This window comes from Trichoderma breve, chromosome 5, assembly GCF_028502605.1.
Source record: "Trichoderma breve strain T069 chromosome 5, whole genome shotgun sequence".
Lineage (NCBI taxonomy): Eukaryota > Fungi > Ascomycota > Sordariomycetes > Hypocreales > Hypocreaceae > Trichoderma > Trichoderma breve.
Window position 1 is genome coordinate 3813341 of NC_079236.1, and position 21816 is coordinate 3835156.

General features: G+C 46.0%; 8 protein-coding genes across 8 annotated transcripts; 4 read left to right on the forward strand and 4 right to left on the reverse strand.

Moving 5' to 3' along the window:
* Positions 1–281: 281 nt before the first annotated feature.
* T069G_08785 (uncharacterized protein) lies at positions 282–1418 on the forward strand (the record flags this gene model as incomplete). The annotated part of the gene is made up of 3 exons (XM_056175995.1): positions 282–605; positions 667–716; positions 806–1418. The coding sequence occupies 3 exons, from the start codon at positions 282–284 to the stop codon at positions 1416–1418; spliced, it is 987 nt and encodes a 328-aa protein (XP_056026944.1).
* Positions 1419–3290: 1872 nt separating this feature from the next.
* T069G_08786 (SPFH domain / band 7 family domain-containing protein) lies at positions 3291–5003 on the forward strand (the record flags this gene model as incomplete). The annotated part of the gene is made up of 4 exons (XM_056175996.1): positions 3291–3356; positions 3420–3516; positions 3613–4469; positions 4539–5003. The coding sequence occupies 4 exons, from the start codon at positions 3291–3293 to the stop codon at positions 5001–5003; spliced, it is 1485 nt and encodes a 494-aa protein (XP_056026945.1).
* A 1015-nt stretch (positions 5004–6018) lies between these two features.
* On the forward strand, positions 6019–7965 carry T069G_08787 (peroxidase domain-containing protein; the record flags this gene model as incomplete). The annotated part of the gene is made up of 5 exons (XM_056175997.1): positions 6019–6681; positions 6760–6821; positions 6904–7198; positions 7260–7622; positions 7696–7965. The coding sequence occupies 5 exons, from the start codon at positions 6019–6021 to the stop codon at positions 7963–7965; spliced, it is 1653 nt and encodes a 550-aa protein (XP_056026946.1).
* Positions 7966–9787: 1822 nt separating this feature from the next.
* T069G_08788 (FAD dependent oxidoreductase domain-containing protein) lies at positions 9788–11581 on the reverse strand (the record flags this gene model as incomplete). Its single annotated transcript, XM_056175998.1, has 1 exon — positions 9788–11581. One exon carries the CDS (start codon positions 11579–11581, stop codon positions 9788–9790), a length of 1794 nt encoding a protein of 597 aa, XP_056026947.1.
* A 1150-nt stretch (positions 11582–12731) lies between these two features.
* T069G_08789 (tRNA synthetases class I (W and y) domain-containing protein) lies at positions 12732–14223 on the forward strand (the record flags this gene model as incomplete). The annotated part of the gene is made up of 6 exons (XM_056175999.1): positions 12732–12852; positions 12924–13312; positions 13383–13490; positions 13552–13618; positions 13683–13921; positions 13984–14223. The coding sequence occupies 6 exons, from the start codon at positions 12732–12734 to the stop codon at positions 14221–14223; spliced, it is 1164 nt and encodes a 387-aa protein (XP_056026948.1).
* An 884-nt stretch (positions 14224–15107) lies between these two features.
* On the reverse strand, positions 15108–15608 carry T069G_08790 (uncharacterized protein; the record flags this gene model as incomplete). The annotated part of the gene is made up of 2 exons (XM_056176000.1): positions 15108–15295; positions 15353–15608. The coding sequence occupies 2 exons, from the start codon at positions 15606–15608 to the stop codon at positions 15108–15110; spliced, it is 444 nt and encodes a 147-aa protein (XP_056026949.1).
* Positions 15609–16373: 765 nt separating this feature from the next.
* Positions 16374–16778, reverse strand: T069G_08791 (uncharacterized protein; the record flags this gene model as incomplete). Its single annotated transcript, XM_056176001.1, has 2 exons — positions 16374–16642; positions 16703–16778. 2 exons carry the CDS (start codon positions 16776–16778, stop codon positions 16374–16376), a joined length of 345 nt encoding a protein of 114 aa, XP_056026950.1.
* A 2357-nt stretch (positions 16779–19135) lies between these two features.
* T069G_08792 (uncharacterized protein) lies at positions 19136–20201 on the reverse strand (the record flags this gene model as incomplete). The annotated part of the gene is made up of 5 exons (XM_056176002.1): positions 19136–19380; positions 19454–19532; positions 19610–19737; positions 19789–19984; positions 20049–20201. The coding sequence occupies 5 exons, from the start codon at positions 20199–20201 to the stop codon at positions 19136–19138; spliced, it is 801 nt and encodes a 266-aa protein (XP_056026951.1).
* Positions 20202–21816: the final 1615 nt, after the last annotated feature.

The following is a 21816-nucleotide window of genomic DNA, read 5'->3' on the forward strand; positions in this document are numbered from 1 at the left end:
CACAGTTGACCGAACTGGCCGAACAAGCAGCCGAACCCCTTGCATTCCGGCAAAAAAAGTAGAGCCCGGCAAATGCTTGTTTCCATTTGTTATTGCCGACTTATACCTGCACAGCGCTGTCTATCGGTTTATAGAGATGGCACGAGGAAGGGATTCTTAAGCCACGTCTCTTTGAGTCTAGGCTCTCCTCTTAGTTCGGTCATTTATTTGTGCATTTTTCTTAGCACTCCTGTCATTCGTCTACTCACTCCTTCTTTGAGGCACCAGTAACGCACGCCAAGATGTCGGACACTTTGCCTTCGCCAAGCACAACCCCAGATGGCTTGGAGCCGCGATTTTCTCTCCCTTTGTCGACACCTCGGTCAAGCAAAACATCGTTAGCGATCGGTGGTGTTACTATATACGTCTATGGATTAGATGAGCTCCAACAAAAGTCTGGAGTGGACGTCGCTGTTTTGTATCTTGCTCATAACCGAACAAGAACATATCTAGTTACAGAAGGCATCGCCCATGAGATTTTGCATAGATATAGATCCGATGGCAGGAAGAAGAAAGTTGAGATGATTGCCATTACGATGAACATGAGAAATCATGGAGATCGCCAGGTATGTGTTACTCGCCACCTTTGCCGCCATGATGACAACTAACAAGGGTGGAACCCAATAGGTCAGTCCAGAAGCAAACTTGACTTGGTCAGGTGGTAATGAAAACCATGCGTAAGTTGTGCAAATTTTTTCAAAAGACATGGTTTATGTTGTCCATGTTTCTTTAATTGAGTATTACTAACAGTGTACTATCTCTACAGCGTCGATTTAATATCCATGATATCCGGTGCAACCCAAGACTTCAAGCTTGTCCTCGACTTTTTGCCAGCGTATTTCCCACAGTTCAATCGCATGCATAATATCATGTTGGGCGTCTCATTAGGCGCCCATACAGCCTGGCGTATGGCATCGGCTGCATCTGGCCAGTTTGACGCCTTCGCGATGGTTGTCGGTTGCCCAAACTTGACATCTCTCCTACTAGAGCGTCTAGGAATTGATGCTTCAGCTCTTGGTGTCAAGGGAGAAGAGCTAGAGACTGTCAGCTACGAACATTTAGAAAAGCTTATGGACGAGTCGCAACGGCGTCGATGGCCGCGCGCATTGGCAGAATTGATCCGAGAGGGTGATAGGAAGATATACGAGGAATTCCCCAGCGATGTACCTCTATTCATGTGCAATGGAGAGTACGATAAACTGGTACCGGCACGGTATACAACATCATGGTTAGAAAGAAGGAGCACCATGCGGAACGGAAGCAAAACATCTAAAGACATCAAGCCCAGACTGTTCATACAGGAGAACACAGGACACAGCTGTACGAAAGAAATGGTTGCAATGCTTGCCGACTGGTTGGGCGATATGTATAAACTGTAGAGTAGAATTGGGCATCTTAGAAACTTTTACTCGCACTTGTTGGTTGGGATGCTGTACGGAAGACTCTTTGTCTGCTTCAGTGGGTGTTGCCGTGGTTGTTTCCTAGATATCCTAGACATGGCTCTCACTTCAAATTGTACATGCATTCATTCACTTTATTTAAACTTTGCCCTTAATGAAGTATACGTAGTAGATGTAGTAGATGTAGTAGATGTAGTAGATGTAGTAGATGTAGTAGATAAAAAAGATAACATTTTTTTTCCCTTCTATTTCTCTTCCTCTTCTCCGAACTAAAATTTTCTCTTTCAACATCCTCCTCTTCATCCACCTCAAGTTCTTCCATCGTCTCAAGCTCCTCATTCGCCTCAAGCTCTTCGTTCATCACCCCAGTCGGCTATCAACCAGTGTTCGAAGCTTCTTCAACATGCCCACCACTCGAGGCACTCGAAGACGCCAGGAGCGCGCTGTTCGTCGGCTCAACGTTATGATGGAACAGCTGGAGCGTGCTTGGCCACCAAGGTATTTTCCACCGCCCTTCTTATTCATACCTCAAATTCTGATAATATTCTCAGACTGCTCCATTACGATATACTTTCGCGAGATCCCTACCGACCGTTCTTCTTCGTTAGGATGATATACGGAAGACTCTTTATCTGCTTCAATAGGTGTTACCACAGTCGTTTTCTAGACATCCTACACATGAATCTCATTTTAATTCTATTTCGCATACATTCACTTTGTTCATTAATTTTCCGTTCATCTTAATGCATCTAGTTTCGTATGGCTTGAACGGGTAGGCTCTTGCTGAAGAAATACTATGTTCAGCTGCCAAGAGGGCCGAAATTGCGGCATCGTTTTGCAGTCAAAGATCTGGCAGAGGGTGATTTGCGTACTCCTCTTATCAGTAATGTTGTTGGAAATGTCAAAATTAGAATAACTAAAGACTGTTCCTCCTCTAGTACTTAGACTTTACTTCACAACTTGTTACAGTTCCGCTTATTCCCCTTACCCCATACATGCACCCCATGCATTGTCGCCTGAATGGGGCCTGCACTCTGCATGGATCCAATCAAATTGCTGCACTACGATCGCCATAAGCTCACCAAGGCAAGGCTCATTTGTATATAATACCGCATTGACTCACGTCGTGTCGATGAATGCCACATCTGCAACTCCCGCAAATGCCGTCTATAAATGGCAAGATAAAAACCCCTCATATAAAATCATGGAGATTGGAATTTATACTTTGTGTAAACGGCGGTCAGATGATCAAGGACTGTAGGACAGTTCACCTTGCATCAAGCTGAGCCGAATCTGCCCACGCCAAAAGTTACTAGGCCGCTGCGGCTGAGGAGTCCAACGCCGGCATTTGCCAAATTGGACGCGATCCGCCTCACTTTCGTGTTCCTTGGCGTCCTGTAGGGGAAAGCTTCTGGAACATCACGATCGCTGCGCCACCGCCGAGCCATGCATCATACCACCTCTGGTTGACCGAGTTGTCTGGACTAAACAGCCCTGCCTTATAAGCCAATGATGGTGAGGCGGAAAAGCGAGGGAGCAGCTCTCGGGGCAATCCAATGGGCATACTTTTGGAGGTTTCTTTGGCTCGGCGCACATTGGTCATTGTATAAATTGGCGCGCTGTTATCTTTGTTCAATCCGAGCCACCCCCTACAGTTTTGAACAGAGAAGCTTTTGTACTCACCTTTAAAGTTACACCAATCATTTATTATCTACATAAATTGCTCCTCTTGTCTGCTCTTTTTTCTCTTTCATCTCTCATATCCAAATTCTATTGCTGCTCTTTTGATTATTTCCCCTCACAACTGCTTATCCAAACACATCTTCTCTAAGCACACACCAACAAGTCACCATGGCGTCCTACAAGATTTCTGCGCCGGACGAATACCTTGCCATCACTGGCATGGGTATTCGTACCGTTAGAATCACCAAAGCTGCCTGGGTGTGGCCGTTTCAGCGATACACTCGTTTCAGTGTGCAGCCCCACGACTATGCCATGGACCTCCAAGCAATGACAAAGGAGAAACTACAGTTCTCTCTCCCTGTTGTATTTACAGTTGGACCAGACGTCAATCAGCGTGGGGCCAACATTAAAGGAGGAGTCACCGCAGAAACAATCTCACATGACGGAGAAGACAATTATGAGACCACAAGCCATCAAGAAGACTCTGGAGACGCTCTCGTCAAGTATGCGATGCTTTTAGCTCGCTCAAACAGCGGCAACAGGGTAGTTGCAGAGCGAGATCATGTAGAAAACATTGTCAAGGGTATTATCGAGGGTGAGACGCGTGTTTTGGTGTCCGGAATGACCATGGAAGAAATCTTCACCGAACGTGAAGTTTTCAAGCGACGCATCTTCCGCAACATTCAGGGTGAACTTCAGCAATTCGGCCTTAAAATTTACAACTCGAACGTCAAGGAGCTCAAGGATGCTCCCAATTCCATCTACTTCGAATCGCTCTCCAAGAAGGCCCACGAAGGTGCAACGAACCAGGCAAGAATCGACGTTGCCGAAGCTCAGCTTCGAGGTAACGTTGGAGAAGCCAAGAAGAAGGGTGAACAAGATCGCGAGATTGCGAAAATCAATGCCGAGACTGCTGTACAAAAGACAGAGAGGGATATCGAGCGCGCAGAGGCGGAGGCGCGCCTCCATACCCAACAAGCTGCTCTTACACGAGATGTGGAGATCGCCCGGGTCACCGCTAAGCGAACTCTTGAGTCTACGGACGAGAATTTGAAGCGAGAGGTCGAAGTCAAGCGTGCAGCAGCCGAGATGGAACGTCTTCGAGCCCAAGATGTCGTCAAAGCGACTATCATTCGTGAATCTAAACAACAAGCCGCGGATGCCCTCGCGTATGAACTCAACGCAAAGGCAAAGGCAGATTGGGAGGCAGGACAACGCGCCGCAGATACAGACGCTTACAAAACTCGTGTTTCTGCAGAAGCAAACCAGGAGGCGAGCCAGCGAGGAGCAGATACAGAGGTTTACAAGAGCCAAAAGGCTTCTGAAGCAAACGCATACAAAACTCGGGTAACGGCCGAGGCTAACCAAGAGGCCAACCAACGCGCAGCAGACGCTGAGATTTATAAAAGTCAAAAGGCTGCCGATGCAGAGGCATATAGGGTTCGTGTGACAGCGGAGGCAAACCAGGAAGCAAGTGTGCGGAGCGCTGAGGCTGCCCTTGTCAAAACCCTTAAAGAAGCCGAAGGTATCACAGCAATGGCAGACGCATACGGCAAGCTCTCTGTTGCATTTGGTGGTCCAGCTGGTCTTCTCCAGTACATGATGATCAAGGACGGCACTCTTGTCGAGCTTGCCAAGGCCAACGCCAGCGCTATCCGCGGATTGGAGCCCAAGATCAGCGTTTGGAATACCGGAAACCAGGGTAGCGGCTCGGAATCAACCGATGTCATGCGCAATGTCTACCAGATGCTTCCACCACTGATGACTACGATCAATGAGCAGACTGGTATCACTCTTCCTGAGTGGCAGTTTGGCCGACTCAACGCGGCTCAGGGGGCAATGACAGAGAGCAATGTCAATGGAGCTGGAAAGAAGAAGTAAATTACAGGAGACAACACTTTCTTTACCTTTTCATTTGTATGCTTCTCAATTCACATGTATTATTAGGATACTGGCGGTTGGGTTCTGGGTGGTGTTTTGAAATGTTGCTTGAGCTTGCTTACAATACCAGTATGGAACGGATCAAGAGACTGATGAAACGCTGTAGTTTTCTTTGCCTTATTTAGTTAATTGTGCTCAGTACTATGCTATTAGTGGTTACATATAAACATAAATAAATATTTAATTTTTTTGATCCTTTCTCTCGGCTTTGCGGCAACATGGCGGACTTCCATCACACCACCCTAACCAATGAAAGTACCCTCACACTTGCAAGTGGCTAGAGTATCTAGGAACTTAACCCCTGAACTTTTTATGAGTAAAAGCTCTTACACCATTCATGTGGTTTCCACTCGGCTAAAGTCATCGGTGAGTGTATGGATTATCATCAGACTTCCATTACGCCTGGCTTCGACTATACAAGCAAACTTAGGAGGTTGTATAAACTTCATCATACTTCATTTTATATCTTAACAGCATGGCACTGAAATAGGAAGCTATTTGAAGTACTGACTATATTGGGTGTAGAGATATTCCTTGTTCACACCGCTTATTGTTGCTCTGATACTCTCAGACTCGAACCAATAACACAATGGATTGAGATTCAAAACTGGCGCTATCAAATTTCACGGGCGAATTTGGTAGGTCGTAAGTCGTAGGCATCCATTAATAGACACATTGCTTATTTCTTATAGTCTGGACCATGTTCAGTATATTCATCTAAAAAGCATGATACTGAAATAGGAAGCTGGGGCTAGCGCTTAACACATCATAATGCATGTCATTGACAGACACGAGAGCTCGAAACAAGGCCAAATAACTCGTTTATTGATTACCAGGTTAAAGCATTCCTTACGAAACTTTTCCTATAAAGGATCAAAACTGAGCCAGAGTGATGTTCATATTTCTCTTCGAAGTCTTCATTGACATTTTTCTTCTAATAAACATCATTGTAATCATGACTTGGACAAAGACCATTGCCTATACGCTGGCCACGTGCTCGCTCTGGCTTCCCACTAACGCCGACAATGTCTGGCCAAATGAAGCAACTGACGAGCTTGAGAAAATGCTGTTCGAACAACAGAACCCTTTTGAAAGCAGCCTTGCCACCTTTGCTGTCCCTTGCAGTGCCAGTGGTCTCGCCATCGGCCGTGGTTTTGGTGCTGAGTGGATCAGAAACGCATACCATGACATGGCCACGGCAGACGTGCAAGCTGGCACTGGAGGAATAGATGCCTCGATTGTTTTCGAAAAGGATCGCCCAGAGAATCCTGGCGCTGGTTTCCAAGAAACATTAGACTTTTTCCGGCCAAGATATACCACCCGATCCTCGTTAGCTGACCTATTCGCTATGGGGGCGGTTTTTGGAGTTGGTGGATGCTCAAATGGAAATATCATCCTCCCCTACAGGGCGGGTCGTGTTGATGCAACCGGCCCAGGCCCTTCTGGAGTTCCAGAACCACAGGAGGACCTTGCCACACACACTGCAAAGTTCGTGAGGCAGGGTTTCAACACGACTGAGATGATTGCCCTTGTTGCCTGTGGGCATACCGTTGGAGGTGTGCATGGTGTAGATTTTCCAGAAATCGTGCCGAACCCACAGCCCCCTCCAGTTACTGGCGTTCGTATATCCACTCTCTTTGACCAACAGAGGCTTAGCGATTATTCATGCATGCGGCGGCTAATGTTGACCATTTAGCCTTTCGGTAATGACAATACGGTCTTTTTTGATACGACGACAAGCAATTTCGACAACCAGGTGTAAGTCGGCCTTGGCACCTCGTGGTCAACTAAGCCCCCCTAAACCCATCCCGTCGACATGTAACTGATCTTGACCAAACAGTGCCAAGGAATTTGTAGCCAATATTTCTCAGAATCCACTTGCATTTGGCCATAATGAGACAACGCGATCGGATTTCCGCATTTTCAACGCTGATGGCGGTGATATGATCTCACGAATGGCTGAATCACTAGATTTCTTCTCTCAGACTTGCGCTACGCTGTTGGAACGTATGATCAATACGGTGCCACCAAGTGTCAAGCTAACTGATGTTCTTCAACCCCTGCCCGTTAAGCCAAGAAAGTGGTCTATAGACGTCAATGCGGATAAGACGCTGACCGTCAGTCTAACTTTAAGAGTAAGTACTAGTAATAGCACCAACAAGAACGGGTGAGAGCCGCAAGAAACTAATTTTTCAGATTGTCGATACTCTGCTGGGAGGTGGCATCCAGGCCTTGGTCAAGCCAGTCTCACGCACCGGCGCGGCTTTGCCTGCCACATCGCCCGTCGTTATTGGAAACATATCTACTTCAACCTGCGACTATCCTAACTGCGGCCCAAGCTTTGTTTATCTTGACTACAGTATCAATATTCCTGCTGAGCAAGGCATATCCTCTTTCACTGTTGACATTACGGACGGCAGTGGAAAGACTACGACCTATAACAATGGAGGCGCCGGATTTCCTCTGTCTGATGTTGTTCAGCCACAGATGAGCCTCAGCACGCAAACTACGAAAACTGTCAACGGTGTCACTCTTCAACAACTCAATGTGACTGCAGCGGTATGATTGACCCCCATTGTGCGACAGTATGTTAAATAAGAGTGGAGTAGCTAACAGAGTATTTATGCCTCAGGTCTACAATGCTGACCAGTATACTAACATCTCGCTTATCGTTCCTCAGCCTTCAAACTTCAGTGCTACCATAAGCCCATGGGTTGCGGAGGTGGCCCCCATGAAGGCTTCCGGCAAGATTGCAGGGACCAACTACACTCTCTACACTGGTTCGTGGTTGGCCAGCGACGAGAGCGCCCCTCAACATCCTTTCGATGTTCTTGCCACAGGTCCACAGGGCAGTGCTTCGAGCACATTCAATTCGTGGGGGGACGTGCCATTCGTTCTCTAAGCGCAGAATAACAAGACACAATGCGCATAAGAAACAGGAATGGTGGGCGTATGGAGCTGGCCCTAACTGAAACCGAATGTATATAAAATGCAGAGATAGGTAGACACGAAAAAGAATTGTCTATCAATTTGTGAAGCTCAGCTAACTCCACTGATTGTATTACTTGCTAGTTGAAACCACTTACATCCCATGTTCCTAAACTAAAGATGCTGAGCTAACCTAGCTGCATAACTGCCCGAGTAAGGTAAAGGTAATCTTGGCATTTATTACTACCAGGCAGCAGCTCAATTCTGCCCTTTAATCCCAGCACTTGCTATGCTCTATGCAAACGAAAGCCGGACAATGGGTGTCGAAACAAGCAGCGTTGTTAATGATGGCTAACTGTATGTAGATATGTCGGTCTTCTGCTGCTGTAATTGGTGGAAACCCGTAGCATGCTCAGGGATGGTGCCGTGCGGAATTCTCGAAACCCCTGCTGGAATGGTCCCAAAATATGACATGGTGCTAATGAAGTATCATCGGGGTGCCAAATATCTCTCTCTACTCTCTTGGTATCTCAGGAAAAATTCTGCTTCTGTTGCCAAAGTCGTAGCTACAAGGAATTGAATAGGGCCAACATCTAAATTAGATATCTATTCGTCTTTCGAGATAGTTTACCGTGGTAATTGTACTCTTTAGAAGCATCTCCAGAAGTCTCGTTTTACTACCTTACCTTGGTATAAGTGCTGTTTACTACTTTGGCACCTTCGCATCCTAGAACCTTTTTAGCACCCTGCCAGAACGGCAACCTGATCCTACCATCATTTCCAGTTCTAGCAAGGAACACAGCCGCCTTTGCATCGCCCCCTTCTAAACGTGCTTCGGAATTCCGGAAAAGCTCAACTGTTAGCCACGGAGATACATAACAAGAGTTTCTGCTTTTCCGAATCTCTGTTTTTGGATACTAACTCCGCCATTTCGGAGGTTTTCTTACACACGTGTGCACTAAGACGCCCCGGAAAAGCGGCAACACTCCGAAAGTCCGATCCATACAAATGGTCTTCCATTTCGCTACTAGTAAATGCGTAATTGTTCCGGCTACACCTCTGGCACCCCTTCCTTCTGCTAGTTCCTGTTACTGCCCTACCAATGGTCACAAGAGCTTCCTAATGTGGGTTGTTCTAGGTTTATAGAATAGTCCCTTGACATACAATGGCCTGCTGCCTGACCGTTACCTCTTCTGACCTAATCCTTGTTGCGTTGGTATTCCTATTCCCCTGGTCTAGATAGATGAGTTCATCTACCTAATCAGAGATTAGATGATGGCAGCAAAGTATCTTTCCGTAAGAAGCATCTTTCCGTAGAAGGTATCTTTCCGTATTTCCGATGTTGCTTTTTCAGTTGCCTTAACAAAGCGCGTAGAGGTGTGAAGTATAATGAAGTGCTGGGCTTATGGTTCCTCTCGACTATAGTTTCTAAGAATTTACCTGTTTCTTGGAAATTGTCTACCTCATATATCGAGATCTTTTGGCTTAACGGGTCTCATGATCTGCCGAGACTACAGGAAAGAGCGATGTTTCTCCACTTGATTACGATGGCAGTTGACATCGAGCTTCCAAGCTACTGAATAGCAAATCCCATAACCAGAAGACGTGCTGCCGTGGCGGATAAATACTTGTGGATGAAACAGGATTACATTTGAACGAGCCTCCTGTTCCAATACTTCAACAGAAGACGTCGATGACTACTCAAGACGGTACATATAAATACATTTTTCAATATTTAGATCAGTATCACTCAAGAACAGGCAGGATAGCTCATATAATGCATGTATAGAGTAAATTTACAAGTGGCTAGAGCGTATAGGAGCGTCGCCTTCCGAGACTCTGTTAATCAAATCCCTCATCTCATCTATATGCTTCTCACAGATACCTCGAGGTGTTGTCTTATATTTTTTGCATAACCGGGCAGCTGCCGCAACAGCAACGGCGTGTTGCCCTCCGTTACCCATAAACTTTGTGTTTGACGAAGCAACGTGGGTTACACTAATATGCTTCCCCGCCATCATCAGGTTGCTGATATTCGCAGAGTAGAGACAGCGAAATGGAATGTCGTAGGGCTTTCCATCCCGCTCGTCCCATTCCCAGTCTTGAAGTCGGAAGTCATAGTCTTGATTACCAGGGATATGCAGACAAAATGCTCCTTCGTTCTGCACAACAGCATCGGGAAACATTTTGTGATTACGGACATCGTTTTCCGTAAGAACATAGTCGCCCTTGTATCTCCTAAATTCCCCCTGTGCGGGCACAAAAGCAACCAAGTCTAGTGCAAGATTGGCATACTTTTCGGGCTCCAGCCTCTTGACATTGGAGAAGGTGCCGTAAATGGCACGCAGGAGATGATCACGAATACGCTCTCCGTTCTTATATGGATCGAGAAATTGGCCATATTCCCAATAGTGCGTCATTTCTTTTCGCATGCGTTTGCGAGCTGTTGGGCCCACACCATCTTCTATACGAGGACCCTGGCCGTTCTCTTCTCCATACTTGACAAGCTGGCCTGAGAGGTTGGAGAATTCTTTGGACACCTCTGTAGCCCAGGGAACGGCTGGAAAGGAAACTGGCGATGACGCCATTTTGGTACGAAAGAATAACGTGTTGCCGTGATGTGCCTGGTCACCTTGTAAAGGTGCCAGACTTTCGCCGTATTCGTCCCTAGACTCGCGTCCAAACAAGGTCTCTGCTCCTGCGTAGATTCCAAGAATGGCTTTTCCTGAAGAGTCTATAAAGATGGATGCAGAGAGGCGGATTTCACGTCCGCTCCGAGCATCACGGGCATCGATTGAAGTAATCCTTCCTTTGGCAGTTGCTACTGAATAAACTGTATGTTCCGTAAAGACCGTTGCATTAGACTCGGCCTGGAGTAGTTGAAGCGCAATTAAGTCGCCATTCTCACGACGCTCATAAATTTCATCGACAATCCGCCCAACTTTTCCTCGTGGGCGCAGTCCAATCTCTGGGCTTGCGTTGCCACCCAAAAACGGACGGTCGTGGACCAGGGCCACACGTTCTCCCAAACGTGCCGATGCTAGAGCAGCAGTGATGCCGGGCACTCCGCCCCCTACTACGATAACATCAAAGGTTCCTGCATCAACCGGCTCATTTGGAAGTCCTCTTAGCCGCCTTCGCCACGAGCGCTGTTTCTCATCCGCCGCCTCGGGAGGAGGAGTATCGGCGGTGCTGAAGAAAAGAGCGTCGCAGCGACCACAGAATCCGGTCAAGTCATGTAGCGCAAGCTTTAGTGAGCCAGAAGAAAGCTCTATCTGGCCTCCGAATTGCCAGCTCCAATCTTTATTATTTTCTCCAAAGGTTGTATCGAGGACACGTCCATTGACAACAACGTTGAATCGCCCCGGGTGATGATCAGGAACCCAGTCTTTGGCACGAACCCATATGTTGTAATTTCCAGATTCTGATACTTTAGCAGTAGTTGTAGCATCAACGACTGGTGTCCCGTTGCCATGAGCTAGAAGATACGGCGACCCCATCTCCAGCTCAAATTGGGAATCCAAGACCCAGCCGCCGAAGTCGTCAAAGGACTCGGCCTCTACGAGGAACTCGTGACTTCCAGCGGCCATGGCTTGAGTAAAGGTAGCAATGGTAGCACAGTAGACAATAAAGAAGGCTCGGCAACCGAAATGTTATCAATGATGTGAATCAAATACAGGATAGTTTATAGATGAGACGATTGATTGATATCCGTTTGCTCAAGGCAAGTTATATACATCTCGTGGCCTCGGTTTACCTCCACATTATGAAATAGTAATCAACAACCGAGTTTACTTTTTAAAGCCGGATTGTTGCCGGAAGCGTCCGACGGCTGAAGATTAAGGTACAACACATGGCGAATAGCAATGAAGTGTATGGAGTACCATGTGAGGTTAAAACAATGCCAGCGTGGAGAATACTACTCCATTAGCTAATTTGAGTGACTAAGGCGGCAGATACTTCGGCAGCTGTGCTGTAATGAAGAACCTGGGGAGGTGGCGAAGGGGGAAGAAGGAATTGGCTCAATGGTTGAACAACTTACCTAGGTAATTACCGGCAGGCTTCATATGTGCAGAGACTATACATGAAGTCCCATCAGTTTGTCATTAGCAGCCATAAAAATCACGTTACTGATGCTATCATGTAATATCTCTTATCTAATTGCAGTCATTCAATAGCATTTACAGCTTGAGTGGCGAAAGGGAGATGCTTATTTGTTACCCTGTAGTCATCTAAATCGAGTGTCCGCCCAGCGTATAGTTGACTAAATGAGGTGAGATAAAGGAGACATGATATACACACACTGAGGTGAATCATAATTGATCCGGTATAGGAAGAGAAACATCTTTACAGAGTCATTGCAATCAACTGTCTTGTTCCGGATACCGCGGATGCCGAAGAGCTGCGAGACACGGCGTCTTCAAAATGCCCAAAGAAGAAAGAGTTGATGATTGTTGTGCTGACTAATTTTGATTACATACGCAGAGTTGGCGCGCTAGAAGAGATACCTTTCGCATGTACCTGCGATGCGGTCCGATGAATCGCCGAGTCGCAAAAAAACCACCCCGCCATTCATTTTGGGTGAGTCAATCTGCCCCGCGATAAAAGGACATTTTGGTAGGTTCGATTAAAAAAAAGTTGGATAACAGACGACACTGCGAATTGCATCACCAACCACCGCGACAGAGAGAAACCAGAAGCATCAAATCAGGTACTCGAGGAATTCACAAGGGGAGCGCCATGGCCGCCGCAGACGCATCCGAGAAGCTCGCGCTCATCCGCGAGAATCTTGCCGAGATTCTGAACCCGGAGATTATCGAGAAGATCCTGGACGAGGGCCGCCATCCCAAGATTTACTGGGGTATGTTGGAATTGGAGAGATGGGAGACGAGACGGTTGATGTGATTGCTAACAATTGACATTCCTTATCAGGCACTGCGACAACCGGACGCCCTCACTGCGGCTACTTTGTTCCCGCCATCAAGATTGCCCAGTACCTCGCCGCCGGCTGCCATGTGACGATCCTCCTCGCCGACATCCACGGATTCCTCGACAACCTCAAGGCGCCCATCGAGCTGGTCGAGCTGCGAGTCGAGTTCTACCGATTCGTCATCACCGCCATCTTCAAGGCTGTCGGCGTGTCGACCGAGAAGCTCAAGTTTGTGCAGGGCAGCTCGTACCAGAAGAGCCCCGAATACATCATGGACGTCTACAAGTTGTCGTCTGTCATCTCAGAGCACGATGCCAAGAGGGCTGGTGCTGAAGTGGTCAAGCAGACGGACAATGCGCCTCTGTCTGGCCTGCTCTACCCCATTCTCCAGGTAGGTAGTGGCGTCGTGGTCATGACATTGACGTGTGGCGGATCTTTGTGCTGATTCAGTACGCTTGCAGGTTCTTGATGAGCAGTACCTGGATGTGGATGCTCAGTTTGGTGGTCTTGATCAGCGCAAACTGTTCATCGCCGCCAAGGACTGGCTGCCCAAGCTGGGATACAAGGAGGTGAGCTTGCAAAATACCCCACTACCGATCCGCTGAACCGTCTCTAATAAGTATGTTGCAGCGATGCCACTTGATGAACCCCATGGTTCCTGGCCTCAAGGGCGCCAAGATGAGCTCCAGTGACGAAGGTAAGAGGCCTTCTAATTGCGCAACAATGGTTCAAATGACTCGATACTGATATGCGATGAACAGACAGCAAAATCGACCTCTTGGATGCCCCCGATGTCGTCGCCAAGAAGATCCGCAAGGCCGTTGCCACCCCCAAAGTGGTTGAGGAAAATGGCATCCTGGCCTTTGTCGAATACGTTTTGCTGCCGGTAGCAGCTCTGCGAGGAAAGCGAGAGTTTATCGTTGATCGTGAGAGAGATGGTCTGGAGCCATTGGTCTACAGCAGCATCGCTCAGATGCACGAAGATTACAGAAATGACGTGGTACGTATTAGTCAAGTGATTTCGGTTTTCATGATCTGTTCAAGTACTGACCAATTCAACAGCTGTCACCACAAATTCTCAAGGCGGCCGTCACGAAATCACTAAACGAGCTGCTGGCCCCGATCCAGGCAGAGTTCCAATCGTCAAAAGAATGGCAGGAGATTGCCATCAAGGCTTACCCCCCACCGGCAAAGAAGGAGAAGAAGGTCAAGGACAAGGGCAGCCGCCACCCTGGAAACGCAAAGGCAAAGGAAGGGCAAATAGACGTCAAGGATCTGAAGGAGGCTGTGAACGAGGTCTAGGGGATGACGATGTAAATACGGACAGTGGCATTCGCAATGGGAGCGGGCGCTTTGACAACAATCTTGACTGCGGCATAGACGAGCAGGGCGCAAACAAAATTCTAGAATACCCGATATATACGGAGTACATGCAGTTACGAATACATTTGGTCTTGATACCTGCTATCAATTCCTTTGCATCCTCATTAGAGGCACCGTGTGTTGTGTTTCTCTCTCTCGATAGTAGACTCTTGTCTACTGATCTTGACCTTTTCCATGATGTTTCACTGATGACTCAGGGACCATGGTTGATCCATTGTGCCTCGAGACTACCCAATCTCGAAGTTTCGCAAAATTCCGGCATGTGTGTGGAACATCAGAGTTCACGTAGTTTCTTCCTAGATAATCCGTCCATTCTGTAGGTATTAAGGTCATGTCTCCCGAGCACATTAACATCTGTCGAATATGATCGATGCAATGTTCTATAATAAAAAGTAAAACTTGTTAGTGTACCATGCAATTATTTAAACGCTAGGATTAAATCAGCTGCGCATACCTTGGTGGATGATTGTATTAGGATGCGTAGACGGTGGATAGTAGTCTGGCCAAAATGATTGCCGCAACCGGTTCTATTCACTGACATTAGACCCGTTCAAAATGGCTGAGAAGTATGGGACCTGGATAGAATCGAACATACCAAGCAATGTAGAGCATGAAACATGTCAATTCTAGTAGGATTAGTATAGCTTGATAAATGTTCAGCTTTCAAAGAGAACATACCCTGCCATATAACCACCCACTTTATCATTCCAATATACATCCGAGGCACTTCCAAACGCCTCGATGGCTTCTTCAGCAGTGATTCGGAAATATCTTCCTGCATGATAGTTAGCAATAAGTAATTGTTAGAGTTTAAACTGGGCAGTAAACTCGCCAGCTGTAATTTCTTCCCATGCGCTGTCAATCTCGGGAGAAGGGGGGCCGGTATATGTTGTCTTCCCTGGATTTGGTACGTGGAATGTGCCATTTTCCATAAAGACTGGAGCTCCTGTGAATGTCACTATTTCCAACTCAATTTCCGATGATGCGGACTCTATCATATCAGATGGTCAGTTTCTGTAGGACTTCTATGCTGCATCAAGGTACGTACTGAAATCGGTTGGGCGAAGTAGAGAATATTCTTCGGATTGACATGGCTTGTCCCTAAGTTCATATTGAGCGAAAGAGATGATCATGAATACCAAGGTCAGAATCCATGGTAAAGCTTGAAAAGGTAGCGACTGTGTCCATCGCCTGGAGCGCAAATGAACTTCTTCTAGCTCTATACCATCATCTATTTCGCTCTTCGTAGAATCTTCTATTGAAGCTCTGCCCAACAGCGCATAATCTTTCTCCAATGAAGACATATTTTGTAACGAACGTTTAATTCGCCACATTGCCACCCTGTCGTAAAAGTGTCTAATCAGTAAAAGAGTGGTAATTTTTTTTTGATGTCAACTGAACATACAGCAGAAATTCGAACAACCTGTATACTGGCTTGAGGATTGCTCCTTCGGAGCATTAATCCTAGTGGGGTTGGAGCTTCTGATCACATCGACGCGAACCAACAGCATGTTACACTGAAGGATTTCAATACTACAAAAGGTCTGGGGAAGCGAGGGTAGCCCGGCATTGTAATGCCGGCGGATATCCGGCATCATGGGTCCGCTGTATCCCACCAAGTGCCAGCGTGTGACTGACTACACGCCGTGCCTAGGCTGGCGATAGAGACTCGCAATGACGTTGAATCTTAGTATGGCTTGATAACGAAAGCTTTTAAGTTGTCGCAGGATCATGGTCTAGAATTGATAAAAGCTGTTTCCTAAATTTAATGACGCATACTGCTTTCTCGTATTGTAAACGCTAACAAATGCTCTAAAGGGACTTTGGGGATGGTGTAAGTGGTTCCAGATGCAACGTATGGTCTGTTGTAGGTGAGACATCAGCCTTACGTCTACATAATTTATGCCAATCTCTAATGGATCAACATCTCTATCTATATTGCGATATGGATGTAGAACAGTTGGTTATTGGCAAGATTGCCTACGTTGAACTTAAGGAAGATATACTTCTAAATTGTGCAAACAGCAACGCTCATAGACTAGATATATCATGATGACCGTTATACCGATTTACCTTTCACCTTTGCGACCGCCGTCTCCCTCATCATCGCCCTCATACCGCTTCACTTTCTCGCCCTTACGGTCGCCTTCTCCTTCGTCGTCGCCCTCGTACCGCTTCGCTTTTTCTCCTTTACGACCGCCATCTCCTTCGTCATCGCCTTCATAACGCTTCATCTTTTCACCCTTACGATCTCCATCTCCTTCATCATCTCCTTCGTAACGCTTGCTGAAACTGGTTTGAACTACATCAATTGAGCGTCCAGCAAGATCCAAAGCACCTAGATATGTGTTTTAAAGTTAACACTGACTCAATTGCACGCATTATAGCATCTACTTACCCCGGGCTGGGATAGCAACAGCGGCAGTGATATACGCTGTAGCCAGTAGGCTAACTATTGCTTTGGTGAATAACATGGCAGACTATAGTATTGATATGGTGTCCAAATTGATGTAAAGTTTAGATTCTTCAAGTTGGAAGAGAGTAGCACTGCTGGTACATAAGAAGAAAATACACCAACTTTTTATACCTAATTCTAGCATGATTCCGATATGGGCTACTTCAGAACCTCTAAATATTGCTATAAGCCGATGGTCATACAAATAAAATTTATTCATCAACAAGTTGTTAAAATGCCTTCTGACCTTAATTTAGTGGGCACATGAACGTTACAGCGTTCGTGAGCGAGACTGCAACTTGTCGTCATGACTGAGCGATATCGCACCTGAGGACTTTTCCGCCTTGTCGCATAGATAGTGGTACTTTTGTTTCCTCCTTCCTTAGATAGCCAGTGAGGATCTTCAATATGTTTCTACCTCAATCCTGAGCCGAGAGCAAAAGTTCGCCAGAAGACTCATGCATGTTGGCGCTAGTAAATGCAAGTAGATCGAAGTATCACCAACACCTTCTCTGCAATTAAGACGACATGTCAGAATTATATCGATGACGATTACCAAAACAACTAATACAGAAGTAGAATATTGAATTAGTTGAATGAAAGCAACAAATCGGCTTTTGTTAGTTTCCCGTGCTGGCAAAAAGTTCGCAAAAATACGATGTCTCTATAGCCAGCGGAGTCATATGGGATTGTCTACTCTGTTTCTCTCAAACTAAAATTACCACAGTAAATCGCAAAACAACATGCACGGCGATATGGAGAGATTTGGCACTACTCGCCCAACAGCCAAGTATCGTGCCGTATATTGCTTTCAACACATCTATCCGGCAATAGTCAAGCTAGGCGTATTGCTTTTGCCAAGCTGGTTACAATCCGATTCAACTTATCGTCCGACTTCTACAAAGAATGTACATACAACAAGCTATCTAGACGGCCTAAGAGGCCTCATATCTATTCTGGTTTTCGTCCGTCATTTTTCTCTTCCGTGGCAAAAGCACATGGATTACGGCTATGGATATGAGAATTACTATGGAATACTTCGCTTGCCAATCTTACGCCTCATGTATGCTGGTCCATTGGTGCCCATGTTCTTCATTGTTTCCGGCTTTGTCCTCTCCATCAAGACCTTCAAGCTAGCTCAAGTAGCAGCACATGATTGCCTTTTTCTAGCTTTGTCGAAGTCATCTTTTCGGAGAGCAATTCGTCTCTTTTCACCACCAATTATTACAACCTTTTTTGTCATGGTGCTTGCTCAACTCGGGAGTTTTTCTTTCCCATATTCCGATATGCCCGGGAGAAGACCAGTTCATCCTGTAGCTGAGAGTTCATTCTGGCTTCAGTTCATTCGCTGGGCAAATTTCGTTAGCGATGAGTTGGTTAATCCATGGCGATGGGACGTCCCACGCTTAGAGTACGGCCCTCATCTCTGGACAATCCCAATATCGTACAAGGGGTCATTGGTTGTATTTCTTTTGTGCCTCATGCTCGCACGCGTGAAGCCGAATGTCCGATTATGTATACTTTGCAGCCAAATGGCCTATGCCCTTATGCAGGGCCGCTGGGACATCGCACCCTTCTTAGCTGGGATGGTTTTATCCCAACTTAGTCTTTTTCGTTCAGCAGACACACTTCCCCAATCCAAAAACACCAAGAATCACCAATCTCTAGGTTACGTTGGAGACATACTGGATTTTCTATTGCTACTGTTGGGCCTATACATCGGCTCATTTCCCCGACACAACAAGGGAACGGACTGTGTCTCTGGCTATCGGTTTCTATGCACCATTACACCCAATTATCGATACTGGCATGATATTTCTGCTTTTAACATTATATGGGCACTATCTCGACAAAGATACCTTCAAGTCCCTTTAAGCTCTGCTACGGCCCAATACTTTGGTAAAATATCTTTCTCTATGTATCTCATACATGAGCCAATGCTACATGTCTTTGGATACTTCACTGTTCCGTTCTTCTGGAAATTTACCGGAACTGATTCAATATTTCACTACCAACTTGGATTTGGGCTTGGTATGCTTGTAACTGGAGTTGTCTTAATCTGGCTCTCTGACATATTCAAGAGGGTCGTGGAAGATGCATGTGAACGTTTCACTACTTGGGTAGAGAAGTCATGTTTTACTACGCCATCAGTATAATGAATATTGAGTGACGAAAAAGTAGATAGAAAGCCATTATATGTCAAAAGCATTCTCATTATATACTCTCTAAAACTAGCGAAAAGAAACGGGTGCATAAGAGACTAGAGATGCAAAAATGGACCACTGTGCAAAGAACATATTGGATTAAAGCTTAGATGTAACTTATGAGTTTACAGACTTGAACCCCGTAGTTAGACAAATTATTACTGCTGGCTCCTCAGTCTTGAAACACCTGGGTCTCCCCTCTCCAATGCTCCCAGACATCAACATCTGGCAGATGAAGATTGCCACCGGCATGGTATCGGTTTCTTGTCCACTCTCTCAGTTTGTCAAAATTTCGGCAAGTATGAACAACATCTGAGTCGGCATAATTGCGTCCTGGGTTTGCGTAATATCGAGTCCCGTAGGCAGTCATATCCCCAGCACACATGATATACTGACGAATTTGATCGATGCAATGACCTGCAAGTGTAATATCGACTAAGATCAGCCCATTGCACTATGGTGCGGATATGTATGCAAAGGGTGGATATACCTCTATGTTTCAATGCCGCCTCCTTGTGTTCAGGGTCGATTGGATAATAATCAGGATAGTAATATTTTCGGAGATTATCCTGTATGAGTTAAACAGTGAGTTATTGACATGGGGCTAAGAACGGGGTAGTTTGGTTAGTAGTAAACAAGCACTTACTAGACAATGTAGAGTGTGAAAGACGTCCAGTCCCACAGTGTACCCTCCTTTTCTATGATGCCAATGAATCTCATATTCGTCTGGCCAAAGCGCTCGCGCCTCGTCTTTTGTAATCATAAAGTCTCTCTCTATGACGTAAAGTAAGACTCAGATCGTGAAGATTATGGATAAATACTCACCTCCGGTGAGATTACGCCATGCGTCGTCGACCGCGGGACTTGGTGGCCCTATGTAGTCGATTGGGGAAGGATTCGGGATAAAAAATTGGCCATTTTCGTCGTACTCTGCATTTCCGTGAAACCGAACCTGGTGGTACTCAATCGACTCTCTCGCAGCGGCTTGTTCTCTTGCGTCAATATCAGTGTGACTGTATATCTAAGTGAGAACACTCACGAAAATCGGACTGCTTCCATTCTGGAAACTCGGTAGGCTTTGTGACCCATATGTAAGCTATAAGGCTTAGCGAAACAAAAGCAAGTATTCCTGTGCTTGCTATCCACGGCAGAATTCGTTGTCTGGGATCCGATAAAGGCCTTGGAATAAAATGGTCAGATTCAGAAAGTAATTCCGATGATTCCTTTTCATCGTCCATTTTCTTCCTCTGAGATTGCGGACTAGGTAAGGTGGTAGAATGGTTGGTGAGGCAAAGTAAGTTCAAGTCTTAACACTCTTTCACCAATTCTCCAAGAGTTTGTATGTTTAAAAAAGATCATCTCCAGGTTTCACATAGCCTTAATTCCATACCTTCGTTTCTTTTCCCCGCTGGGGAAAATGCCGCAAGTTTGTGATCGTACACGAATATGACCATACATGACAAATGTGACCTTGTTGTTGGTCGCACCCTGACTAGTGTAAACGTACTTTGGCCAACCAACGGGCATTTACATGCATACGACGACGAGAAGGATTTACTAGCGTCATCTAGATATATCCAAGTTACTAGCATGAGATGACTGCGGAACTTTTGTGCCGAGTTACACTGCGTAGTCGAAGTTAGGATCTCAATCCATCAGCATATGGATCAGCACCATAAACTTCAGAGTCGTTGCTCACCTAGGCCAGTGATGGCGACTACGTTTTTAATACTCTTTGCAAAATTCTGATTAGAAAAAAAAATAAATTGTTGCAGATCAACGGTTAAAGTATTATGTCGCGTGGATATATCAGCATTTCCAATGCAGATCTTGCCCTGACAGAAGATCAGGACTGTGAAGAAAGCATCGAAAAGACTACTATTGATACTGCAATTACTTACAGATGGGGGAGTATTGCGTGGGTTTCGATTATTATCTTTGCAACGGGAGTACCACTATTGCTCCTACTACTACTTCATGAAGAGAATCGACATGAGTTCATCCTCCCAAACGGTTAACAACTTTGCGAAACCCGAACATGGTTGGTTCAGTTAACCTAACGGCTCAATAATGATAGTGAAATACAGCACACCCGTGACGTTCCAGCCGAATTATCTCTATTGGAACGTCTCCAGCGCCGAGTCAGCTCACGCGTGGGAACTTGTTAGTGAGTAATCCCCTGTGTGTAGCATTCAAGTGACCAGTGAGAACGCTGACGAAGAGCCTCGTTGGTGCAGATCATCATGGGGAAATTTTCCTACTAGGCTCGAAGAGATATAATCTCCCACCGGGAATTGAGAGAGCAAATGGTTATCAGTCGTATCCGTTGTCAGCTTTTCATCAACTACATTGCCTAGTAGGTAACACTAATAGCAAGCTCAACATTCTATCGCCACTCATACTTTATTGTTCTAGAAAATGATCAGAAAACATTATGCGGCATTGCTCAACAAAGTCATATTGAACGACCCTGTGGATAATCATATTGAGCATTGCTTTGACTATCTGCGTCAGTCAATTATGTGTGCAGCAGACATGACAATTGAACAAGCACGAGTCGATCCTGACGGTCATCGAAGAGCGGTAGATGGGTGGAAGACGACACACCAGTGCAGGGACTGGGAAAAGGTTCTGGAAGCAGTGCGACCCTTTGGCTGTAGCAATTGTAAATAGTAGGAAGAATCGTGTAGATGGACATGACTGAAAAGCAACGATTATAAAAGATGAAAGAGTAAAACATTTAGTGATGTGGAGTGTGATGGTCTACGCGTCTAGAGGTACTTGTAAAGATATGAATGGAGAAAGCGCTCCGTGCAACTAGGACTATTTTTAGCACAGTGGAGACAGGCAGAG